Here is an 11,560-nt window from a genome sequence, read left to right as displayed (position 1 = left end):
ATCCATGCGTTAGTCAAATTAATGTTGTCTTTTTCCTAGCACTTGGCTTAATTATCTTGCTAATGGCATATATAGGCATGTAATAGAAAAGTCATTGGTGTTAATTTTTATAAGACAATTGCAGGTAATTTATAAATACGGATAAAGGCTACTTGTTGTTGTAAATTTAGGCATTGAGAGTGAATGATGGGGCTCTTTTAGACAACTAGTAACATATAGTTATGTGAGAATGTTCGCACAAAACAATATTATCGTATAAATTTACGGTATGACCGACTGTAGTACCTTTAGAAAAGGAAGGGAAGGTAGATAATTTTTTTCCCCGATCTTGGGAGGGAATGTGACAGTGTTACACTCTGGAAAACAATAATGAAACTCCTCAAAACTCCTCAGTAGGAGTGGCCTTATATATAAGTTGGTCTGGCTCAAACTTGAATATCAGTATGGACTAAAGTCGCTCACCATATGTTCTGAGTAGTGGGCCTTTAGGATTTCACCACAAAGCTGTTTGGACAAAAAAGACCAACAAGTCCCTTATAGAGTGGAACCAATAATGCATAACTACTATATATACATTCTCCGATCTCCACAACGATCAAATATTTCTTTCCTAAAAAAACGATCAAATATTTCTAAACGTGTTATTTTGTTGGTTCACCAGAAGATGAAGGATTGAAGGTGCAAGGCCAAATCGATCATTCATGGATGGCTCAGATCGAACAACATTGCTCGGGAATCACAATATGCATAATACGTGTCACCGGTTGATGGGCTGCAAGGTAGCTGTTCTCCCTACAATCAGGCAGTGAGGTCCACTGTGCATCTTTCAGCCTGCTCTCCTTGTCATCATAGCTTTTCCATGTCTTCCATCAAGGCCCTGCTCGAGGTGCTCAGCGCAAACAGACAGATGCCATAGTGCTATCAATTTAAAAGCATGTCAACACAGAACCCCTCCATTCAGGGGAATAAAAATCCGAAGCCAGATTCCAGTTTAATGACCTTGCAAAATAGTGGGAAAATAAATGTAGCTGTTCACTTTTTAGAAATAGAAAAGGGGGTTAACTAGGCTATAGGTGTACATGTTTTCATTTACGAAGAAACAGACATCCAATTTTGGAGTTGAAAAGGAGGTGCATGTACAACTACAACGAATCTAGGGCAAATCTTGAGCGAGGGCACATCTTAAGAACATCTAGATTAAGAAAGCATTCATATGGTGAGAATTTGCTGGTTACTATAACATCAAAAGTTTGAGCGAGGGCCTGCGCCCACGATCACCTCTAGGTAGGTAGTAGCATAGTTCCTCTGCGATTTAAATTAATAATAGGGGATGGGGCAAGCGTCAGCTGACATTTGATAACTCCTTTTGGAAGGAGATGTACGTTTGATCCTTGAAGAGATCTCGACAAGCTGCCCTAATCATTAATATCAATTATCTTGCCTCACTTTAAAATTAATTATCTTTCAAAACAAATGAAGGTAACTTGTTCAGTATTGCTACCAAAGATGGGAGGCAAAAATATATAACCAAAGTTGGTTATGACTTATGACCACCTATAGTTCCTAGAACTGCAAAATTACCATGTTATCATTAAACAATTTCTAAGAACACGAATAAGCTCTAAACTTCTCTAGCAAATAACCAAAATGTTGATGCAAAGCTGATTTGGCACTGTTGTAGCTGCCCTTAGACAAGTGGCCCATGCGTCGTTGAACACCGATGGCAAATAAGGGATTGCAAAAAATTATTTAATAGCAAATAATTAAGAAATTATCCCTGAACTGCAGCATGGTCTAATAATGAAATAAAATAGTTATAGAAAGATAACAATAATAGTGCTGCCCTTCAGCCTATATATTTACTTGATCACCCTTATGGCTTTTAGGTAGTGTTTGGTTGGCTCAAATGTAACGTAATCTGATTACTGAAGGTAACGAATCCCATTACATATGTTTGGTTGCGGTGGTTTGTAATCAATTGACACTGTAATCGAATCCCTTACCTAAATAATATCTATACAAGCTTGTTACCCCTCCTCCCCCACCGTAATCAGATATAGCACCCACACAGTAATCTGATTACGTTACCAGAGTGCAACCAAACAAAGAGGGCAATCACCTATTCCACCTCTAAATACACTGTAATTTGATTCCCTTTACGTTTACATTACCTTAGCACGAACCAAACACTATCTTAGTTTTAGGGGACTTTGTATCCACTGCTACCAAAACGACAGCGTGTGCCCGACCCATCAGGCCATCACTCACCTCAAGTCCTAGCAATGCGTCCCTCCCATTCGTCCTAGCTTCTCCCATTTCTGGACATACACTTCGCCGCCGCCATCCCCAGTTTTAGCAAAACCAAGCACGATTGGTCGCGGGTAGGGACTGACCACAATTTTAATCTCTTTGCTCGTACGTACTACAGCTAGAGTGAGGTGTGCTTCCTGCCTTCCCGGAGCAGTTAGCACGGCAGCTTTGCGTTGACATGGAGCAGCAGGAGCCGGGGCTGGACCTGTCCCTGGCCCTCGCGCCGGAGGCCGCCGGACGCCGTGAGGAGCTGGACGAGGTGGCGCCGCAGCCGACGGCGTACGTCGCCGGGAAGCAGGTGCGTCTGTTCCCTTGCCTCTTCTGCAACAAGAAGTTCCTCAAGTCGCAGGCGCTCGGGGGCCACCAGAACGCGCACAGGAAGGACCGCGCCGCCGCCGACTGGAACCCCTACGTCTACGGCCACCACGCCGCCGCCGCCGGGGCTTCTGTCCCGATCGCCTCGCACGGTGTCGCCGCCGCGGAGCTCCCCGCCGGCGTCAAGCTTGAGGCGCCGGACCGCAGCTCGCCGCTCTACGCGGGCCACGTGCTGCTCCCGGCGGTGGAGGGGGCAGCCGGCCCTTCCACCGCTGGCGCGGGGCGCGGTGGCACGGTAGGGATGCTCAACTGGAGGAGGACCTCCCACGTCTCCGCCCCACCGGAGAGCACCGCGCCGCCGCCGTCCAGCTCCGGCGACGAGGAGCTCGACCTCGAGCTGCGAATCTAGATCTTGGCGACGCATGCACCTTGAGCAGGCTCATCATAAAGTTAAAATCAATCTTCTTGCTTGCTTGGCTACCCGTATTATCCAGCTCTGTACTACCTTGCTTCAATTCACTACCTCTCAAGCCGTTTCACCCCAAATAAGCTTGATTTGGATAATCATTCTAATTTGCTTATGAGGGGATAATTTGTCAGTAACTACTACTAGTACAAAACATTAATTCGAAGGGAACTTGGATCCAAAGGTATGTAATATATTCCTGCTGTGCATTATTCGTTTAAGTGCTGATGACTGTTTGTAGTTAATTGTTCTCGCTTCGGTGTGGAAGCTCATATTCTATGTTGCTCATGTTTCCTTTTTCCGGAGAAAGGAAAACCTTTTGCAGATCTTGCAGTACATGAAAGTTGTATATCTACCTCTGACGTTGAACAGTTTACATAAATTTTACAAGCCTAGATTTATATTTGTAAACATCTTTTTTTTAAAAAAAAGCATACGCCATAAGGTAAAAACAATAAGAAAGTCTACATTCTAGTTTTAAATATATATAATGTTTAGGATAAATTAATTAGTTTAAAAAAGAGTATTAACTTGTCCTAGAGGCTGTATAATTAAAAACCCGCCGGGAGCAATAATACTGAAAACAGGGACAGTGTAAAAACAGGACGGATGAATAAAATTTTACGAGGTTGGATTGCATGCACATAGCACAGGGGTTAAATAGCAGCAGTGATTCAGTGACTGGCTTACATGTGACTGTTTGTGAGGAGAAAAGGCTTCCCGGACGATTGAATGCGACAAGAAAAATGTAGGTGCTCGATCGCCAGATACTCTGGAGATTTGCTTGGATTGAGGTGTCCTGGTGTGGCACTAGACGCAGGGCTCAAATAGATAACGTTTGAGTAACGGATCGTAGGGCATAGCAGTGGTTGCACCGGTTCACGCTGAAAAGCCAGACCGTGTATGCTGAGGTTCCTTTTTAGTGTGAGCTGCCAGTGATATGGACCCACAAACAGAGATGTGATCGAGGTGAAAGATGTTGTTGCCTCTAGGAGCAAAGGGTGTTGATCGGTCATATTCTTCTTTTATTTGCTATGAGTCGGTGCAAAACATTGAATCGACTATTCTCCCTCTCCTACTCGATGTATACTCCAGCATTAGAATCGACTCATCCTATGCCTTCCTCACTAGAGAAGCTTGTAGTAAAAGTACCACGGATCCCCATTTAACTACCCTCGCTTGCTTCGTGCATCCTTTTACATTTAAACTCCTCAGTGTTTTGGTGTGCGCTACCATTCAAAATGAGTTCACAGAGTGAAATTATATATATTGTCAAATATCTTGGTTCGCGGCAAAAGTTTACTGCATGCGCTTGGTGTTAACATGTTAACGGGAAAGCAATTACCGACCAAAACAAGCAAGAAAACGTAAGTTACTTTTTGGTGCCCGATGCTATTCCTTACTTGTATGATATTTGTCCTTAAACGCCATTTTAAAAAAAAAATAAGAATGGAGGGAGTACTTACAATTTCATGCCTAAAAGCATAGGTCGATCGAGCTTAGGCACAATTTAGGCCACGTTGGTATTTCGCGGTGTAATCATATATAGGTAACATGACTGTTAATAAGACTGTGTTATTGCACGTGATAATTGTTGCCAAAAGATGACAGGAATGAGCAGGCAGGGGCGAGCCAGACACAGATTGCAGAGGGCCAACTTATAGATTTAATAGAGTTATTGGAGAGAGATTAAGCTTAATTTCCACTAATCTATAGGGTAAATTTGAGTGTGCACAAAGCATAGGGGAGCCGCGTGGGCAAGACGACGACGGAGCGAGGCACGTACGGCGCATGTGATAGATGCTGCCTGCACGTCCATGGCAACAAGCTTCGGGGTGGAGCCACGTGGTGTCGGGCCTACACAATTTAATCATTTGCATGTTTCGACAGTGTACGGAGGAGGATTTTTGTCCCTTTTCTATGAGATTTTATTTCGAGACAAATCTAACAGTATCAATTGTGAATAATGTTCCTAGCTCTGTAAAACATTCTAAAGGTTATGATAATTCCAGTACATAGATCTGACAGAAGGCGCACTTCTTTTTCTTTCTTTCTTTTTTAAAGAAACAATAGGTCACCTGTGCGTGTGCTAGCTAGCATACGACAAAATCAAGTTAGTGGTAGTTGTCTTGTGCGACGGCGATGGTCTGTTTGGTTCCACCTTGCTTATTCTTAGGGACTAAACTTGTTTATTTTTAGGGACTAAAGTTTAATCCTCCTATTTGGATGTAGGACTAAACAACATTAAATGACTTGAACAATGACCACATTAGCCCTCTGCCCCTGCCCTTTTCCCCTCCTCCTAGAAACGAGCGCGCCGTGGCAAAGAGAAGACCGCCGGAGTGGCGTCCACGGGGAGGTTGGTGGGCGGGGGACGCGGCGCCTTCTCCACCACGGACACGATCTGCGGGGAGGTTGCCGGGCGGGGGACGTGGCGCCTTCTCCGCCACGGACATGATCTACGGGGAGGTTGGCGGGCTCCTCCCGATGCAGTGCGGCGTGGGCCTTGACCTGGAGCGCGGGCGACGGCGTCGGGGGGAGGGACGATGGCAGCGGGGACCGAGCGGGAGGGCGGCAGGCACCGAGCGGGGGCCACGACGTTGGTGGCCGGGGCCGGGCGGCGGTGGGGGCGATGGCGGCGGGGGTCGAGTGGGAGGAGGCCGGGCAGGAGTTCCGGGAGGAGAAGCAGTGGCGTGGCGGCGGAGCGGGGTCGCCGGCGAGAGGGCGGAGGGTGCGGCGGCGGCGGGGACAGGTGGGTGCAATCGTGCGGAGGGGTGCGAGGGGGAAAGAGGGTAACAGACAGGCAATTAATGAGGGTAGGATATGTGCAGGGTACACTTTAGCCCCCATAAGCAACCCCTTGGTGGCTTATTTGGTCATTCTTAGGTATAGTCCCCGTAAGCAAGGGTGTTTGGAGTTTTATGGATAAAATGGACTAAACTTTAGTACATAAGTGAGGTGTATCAAACAGGCCCTAAGGCCTGGTTTGGTTGGTTTGCTTATTTTTAAGCACCCGTCACATCGAATGTTTAGATACTAATTAGGAGTATTAAACGTAGACTATTTACAAAATCCATTACATAAGTGGAGGCTAAACGGCGAGACGAATCTATTAAGCCTAATTAGTCCATGATTTGACAATGTGTTGCTACAGTAAATATTTGCTAATGATGGATTAATTAGGCTTAATAGGTTCGTTTCGCTGTTTAGCCTCCACTTATGTAATGAGTTTTGTAAATAGCCTACATTTAATACTCCTAATTAGTATCTAAACATTGATGTGACACTTGCTTAAAAATAAGCAAAGGGAACTAAACACCCCCTAAGTTGGAATGTTCTTGTCTCAGCTAAGCCGTCGATCTGTAGTAACTTTTTTTTATATAGGAACGAATGAGACGGCTCACGGCCAGCTGTTTGTTGTCAGTTGCTCCCGGTTCAGTGGAGCTCACTATTCGTGCTCCAGACAAAGGAACAAAAGACTTTGCAACAAGAGAGAGAGGTTGTCAACATGCGCCAAGAACAAGGAGGTTGTCAGACGACGAGACAGCGGACGGCGACGGAGGCGTGGAGCCCAGAGGCGGACCACCCAGCTCGGCCCCACCCATCCGTCGTCCCAGAGGCAGAACAGCGGACATCGTGGGTTCCCAGGATGGGGGCACGTGTTGCGTCCCTGGGAGGGTACGTGCTGAGACGCCGTCGACCTCGCAAATTGGTTTGGACTGGACCAACTACTTGCAAAATATGCTAATTTTAAGCCTTTTGGGCCCTGACCTGAGAATGAGGCTAACAATGAGTACCACAAAAGTTGGTGGTCTGATTTTCACAACAAAAATCTAGTGGCCTGTACTGGATTGGCCATTTGATCTCATTGGCACACCATTAAAAAATGTTCAAGCCCAGCTCCGTGTTTCCGGTCCGTTTTCTCTTCTTTGTTAGGCTGGCCCAGCTTCCTTTCCTCCTCTTTTTCAGAAGCAGCCCAAGATTATCAATTTTTAACACAGCCCCACGTAAAATCAGCTGGAGAAGGTCTCACCTTATGGGGAGGAGAGTAGTTTTTTTTTCTTAATTTTGGGGTGGGGGGGGGGGGGGGGGGGGGGGGGGGTGGAACTAGCTTCTTCATTCATTCAGAATCCAGATTACAATCCTCTTGTGGAGGTCGCAACAAGAAGGTAGGGGGTTCTCTATCCAAACATCAGGAGTACTAGAACTAGCATGCTTACCACAAATATGGGCGGCAACATTAGCCGATCGCTTAGCATGAACCATGTTGAAAGTTCCTGAATCTCACGCAGAATCGTTGCACTCTCCGATCTGTGGTTGCTGCGGTCCTTCCAGAGCGCGATGTGAATCCGTTTCCAATATAACCCCTCCACGAACACCATCCTGTAAAAGGCGAACTCCATCACGACAGGCTTCTGCTTCCGCCGCCAGTGCAGATGCTACCGAGGGCAACTATTTTGCCATTCCCCTCAGGAATGAGCCATCTGCCCTTCTCACAACAGCGCCAGTAGCGCCCTCGCTGATATCTTTCAAGAATATCCATCAGCCTTTGTCCACCTCGAGTTGTGGCCTGGGTAAATATCAGACAATATAATCATCGGCAAATAACAAATGGGAAATCCATGGTGCGTGGATCCGCACTCTAAGTTTGATACTAGGTGCTAAACTTTAGCAGTATCATATTGGATGTTCGGATGCTAATTAGAAGGACTAAATATGAACTAATTATAAAACTAATTGCAAAATCCCGAGCTAATTCGCGAGACGAATCTATTAAGCCTAATTGCTCCATCATTAGCAAATAGCACCACATTATCAAATCATGAAGTAATTAGGCTTAATAGATTCGTCTCGCGAATTAGACTCCATCTGTGCAATTAATTTTATAATTAACTTATATTTAATACTCCTAATTAGTATGTAAACATCCGATGTGATAGGCAACTTTAGCGGGTGTTATTCCCTTCGCAAGAAACTGAGGACCTGTGTACTTGAGGAGAGACGACAAGCCTTCAGCGCAGCACACGAGGAACAGGTAAGGAGACATCGGATCACCTTGACGAATTCCACGTGACGGAGAGAAGACCTCCGAGAGATGCCCATTCACCCTCACAGAGAGCTTCATAATGAGACACACCAAATCCTCATGGCACTGTTGTTGGCTTGTTGCTGAGAGAAAGTTAAAAAAGAAGAAGAGGAAGAAAGGTGTACCTATAACTTGCCATAAACGTTATATATCTGTCTTATAAACGACGGAAATACGTCGTAGACGGAGGTGTAGAGGGCAATGTTAAGAAAGAGGGACCTGCTTGTCGTGCAGATCATCACACGTCACCCACACTTGTTTTTTTATCCTTTAGAACTGGGTTTCAGATTTGTTCCAGCCACTGGAGGCACGGCAGGAGTTTGGTTGGTAGCGCAACGAGCCAACGACCATCTCCCTTATCTCTCTCTCCCCGTTCCGTGTGTGTCCAATGCAAGCCGTCGCGGTCAGCGGGCGTGTCCCCTTCCCTCGCTAATCACCTCGGTGATTGCCGATTAGGTAGCCTCACCAAACCCCTCGCTAATCACCTAACACGAATCCGGTGTTGCAAAAGCTAATTACTGAAGGGGGGAAAAAAGGAATACCAGGACGAGGATGGATGGCATGGCGTCACGTGCTTCGTTCTCCTCGCATCCACGACCAAAAAATGTGGCAGAGAAAAATGGAGATTGGGAGACGGGATTGTGGGGCCCGGCCACCGAGTTGAAGCTGCTGGTGTGGTGACTGGTGAGTGAGCTGCCACTGCCACTGCCAGGCCGACCCTATTAATTGCCTGCTTTGACCTCACCCTTCCCCTTCCTCTATCTGGTTCCGGCGTCGCTCGCTGGGCTGGTGGCGGTGGTTGGAACGACGGCGTCAGCTGCTTCGCCGAATCCAACACCCGAAACCAATGGCCGCGAGCTGAGCTGAGGTGAGGTCTTGTCTCCGAGAGAAGGGCATCTGAGAGATTCCAAGCCGGCGAGGTTCAGGTCAGTTCAATTCCTTCCCCTTCTTTCCGGAATCCACCCGTCTGCCGCTGTTCCTTCCTTGCCGTGGTAGGAGAAGAGGGAGGGTTCTTGGTAGTAGTTAGTTGCCCTGTGCCCTCCCTCGAGCTGGTTGAGATCGAGGGTGAACTGAATTGGGGAGGAAGACGAACTTACCTACCAGGCCGGTTCTGCTGAGGAGGGTGGTTGATTTCTTGCCACTTCTTGGTCTACCAGGCTGCTCGATTCCCCGGCGATTGAATCCTCCGGAAGGGCAAGGAATTGTGTGGGGGGATCTTCTTCGCGCACGCAGGAACAAGAACAAGCCAGCTGAATTCCTCGCCGGCGCAGCAGCAGCAACCCGGCGGAGCATGCGCCGCGTCCGGGTCTCCTCCCACAACGCCCCCGTCCACAAGCTCGGCGACGCGCAGATGGCGCTCACGCCCAAGTTCCGCCTCGCCACCACCAACACCCCCGCGCCGCCGCCGCCCCCGGAGGACCCGCAGCAGCCGGTCTGGGACACGCCGCTGATCCCGGGCCTCCCCGACGACGCCGCGCTGACCTGCCTCCTCCGCCTCCCCGTCGCGGCGCACGGCGCCTGCCGCCTCGTGTGCCGCCGCTGGCACCACCTCCTCGCCGACAAGGCCCGGTTCTTCTCCCAGCGGCGGGCGCTGGGCCTCCGGTCCCCCTGGCTCTTCACCCTCGCCTTCCACCGCTGCACGGGGAAGATCCAGTGGAAGGTGCTCGACCTCGGCCACCTCGCCTGGCACGCCATCCCGGCCATGCCGTGCCGGGACCGGGCCTGCCCGCGCGGCTTCGGCTGCGTCGCCGTCCCCGGCGACGGCGCGCTCCTCGTCTGCGGCGGCCTCGTCTCCGACATGGACTGCCCGCTCCACCTCGTGCTCAGGTACGACGTCTACAGGAACAGGTGGACCGTCGTGACCCGGATGCTCGCCGCCCGCTCCTTCTTCGCCGGCGGCGTCATTGATGGCCGGGTCTATGTCGCCGGAGGCTACAGCACCAACCAGTTTGAGCTCAATTCGGCCGAGGTTCTTGATCCGGACAAGGGCGTTTGGCAGCCGATCGCTAGTATGGGCATAAACATGGCTTCATCTGATTCAGCTGTGATCAGTGGTAGGCTGTATGTCACTGAAGGATGCGCGTGGCCGTTCTTCTCGTCGCCGAGAGGGCAGATCTATGACCCAAAGATCAACCAGTGGGAGGCGATGCCGGTCGGGATGAGGGAAGGTTGGACAGGGCAGAGTGTGGTCATTGACGGGCGTCTGTTTGTGATTTCAGAGTATGAGAGGATGAAGGTTAAGATCTATGATCCGGAGACGGATTCATGGGACTCGGTCAGTGGTCCTCCGATGCCCGAGCGGATTATGAAGCCCTTCTCGGTCAGTTGTCTGGACAGCAGGATAGTTGTCGTCGGCCGAGGTCTCCATGTAGCCATTGGGCATGTTGACAAGCAGCCTGCTGGTGGCGGCAATTCTCGTAACAGGAGTTCAAGCTACTCCGTTTGTTGGCAAGATGTGGATGTTCCCAAGGAATTCAGTGATCTGACACCTTCAAGCAGCCAGATTCTGCATGCTTAATTCATCTTTTGAGCCACCTTCTCCGGTACTATGATCGATCAACTGTTTAAACTGCCCCTTTGAGCTGTGCAACTGGGGTGTTCTGTATAGTAGGCTCTTTCCCAGTCAGATCTCTATGATCTGGAGCTGTTGTATTCTATACCTGTCAAGAAATAAATCGAGTTTCTTCAAAACCGAGGGACTTTATAAGTAGGTGCTTGTCAGTTCATGAACAGTAAGTTGTTCTATTTCTCTGTGGGTCTTTATATTGGTCAGAATTGTTTGCTGAATGCATTGTGCCAAATGCGTTTTGCTTTGTTGACAAACTGATAGCATAACTGCACTTGTAACGAGTCTCTCTCTATAAATTACTTGCAGATTGCAGTACATTGCATAAATGTGCTTATTGCAGTTAGCAAGCTGTTGATTCCTTCATTTTACACGTCTATTTCACTCTGCCATCGTTGTGCACTGATGTCGTTATGACGTAATACTGCTTTCCTCAACTCTGCAAGTATGATGCTTCAGTTGCCCTCAAAAAAAAAATGATGATTCAGTTCTGACCTGCACCTTGCATTGCTTGGTCCACAAACTGATACGTGCTTGTAACCAGTTCTTCCTCTGAACCAGATGGAAGGCTCTAATAAAATTACTCGCAGACTTACAGTACATTGCATAACTGTTTTTGTGAAATGTTAATTAGACAATCACTCATGGAAAACGTAAGCTGTTTTTGTGATCAGAATTCGGAGCTAAAAGTTATTGATTCCTTCATTTTCCGCGTCTATATCATTCTGCGCATCTCAAAAAAACATAGCAACGGTTTCTGAAAAGTTTGCAATTGCAGATTTCTTATTTCTCTTTGGGTATCTATTTGGATGCCTTT

The 11,560-nt window shown here is 48.2% G+C and overlaps 2 protein-coding genes across 3 annotated transcripts; both read left to right on the top strand.

The window, feature by feature from the left end:
* Nucleotides 1-2,257: 2,257 nt before the first annotated feature.
* On the top strand, nt 2,258-3,319 carry LOC117845749 (uncharacterized). The gene has a single exon (XM_072291754.1). It carries the CDS (start codon nt 2,489-2,491, stop codon nt 3,032-3,034), a length of 546 nt encoding a protein of 181 aa, XP_072147855.1. The 5' UTR covers nt 2,258-2,488; the 3' UTR covers nt 3,035-3,319.
* A 5,418-nt stretch (nt 3,320-8,737) lies between these two features.
* Nucleotides 8,738-11,109, top strand: LOC117844570 (F-box/kelch-repeat protein At1g30090). Of its 2 annotated transcripts, none has more exons than XM_034725284.2 (2): nt 8,738-9,045; nt 9,335-11,109. In XM_034725284.2, the coding sequence occupies exon 2, from the start codon at nt 9,469-9,471 to the stop codon at nt 10,693-10,695; it is 1,227 nt and encodes a 408-aa protein (XP_034581175.1). In that variant the 5' UTR covers nt 8,738-9,045; nt 9,335-9,468; the 3' UTR covers nt 10,696-11,109. The 2 variants fall into 2 exon arrangements, with proteins under 2 accessions (XP_034581175.1, XP_034581174.1); XM_034725283.2 differs by having other exon boundaries at nt 8,738-9,103.
* Nucleotides 11,110-11,560: the final 451 nt, after the last annotated feature.

This window comes from Setaria viridis, chromosome 2 (genome assembly GCF_005286985.2).
Source record: "Setaria viridis chromosome 2, Setaria_viridis_v4.0, whole genome shotgun sequence".
Classification (NCBI taxonomy): domain Eukaryota; kingdom Viridiplantae; phylum Streptophyta; class Magnoliopsida; order Poales; family Poaceae; genus Setaria; species Setaria viridis.
Note: the sequence above shows the minus strand (reverse complement) of the source record. Positions and strands in the feature narration are given on the sequence as shown.

Bases quoted from the DNA above. Each gene is read 5' to 3' on its own strand.
- LOC117845749 (XM_072291754.1), top strand. From the start codon at position 2,489: ATGGAGCAGCAGGAGCCGGGGCTGGACCTGTCCCTGGCCCTCGCGCCG.
- LOC117844570 (XM_034725284.2), top strand. From the start codon at position 9,469: ATGCGCCGCGTCCGGGTCTCCTCCCACAACGCCCCCGTCCACAAGCTC.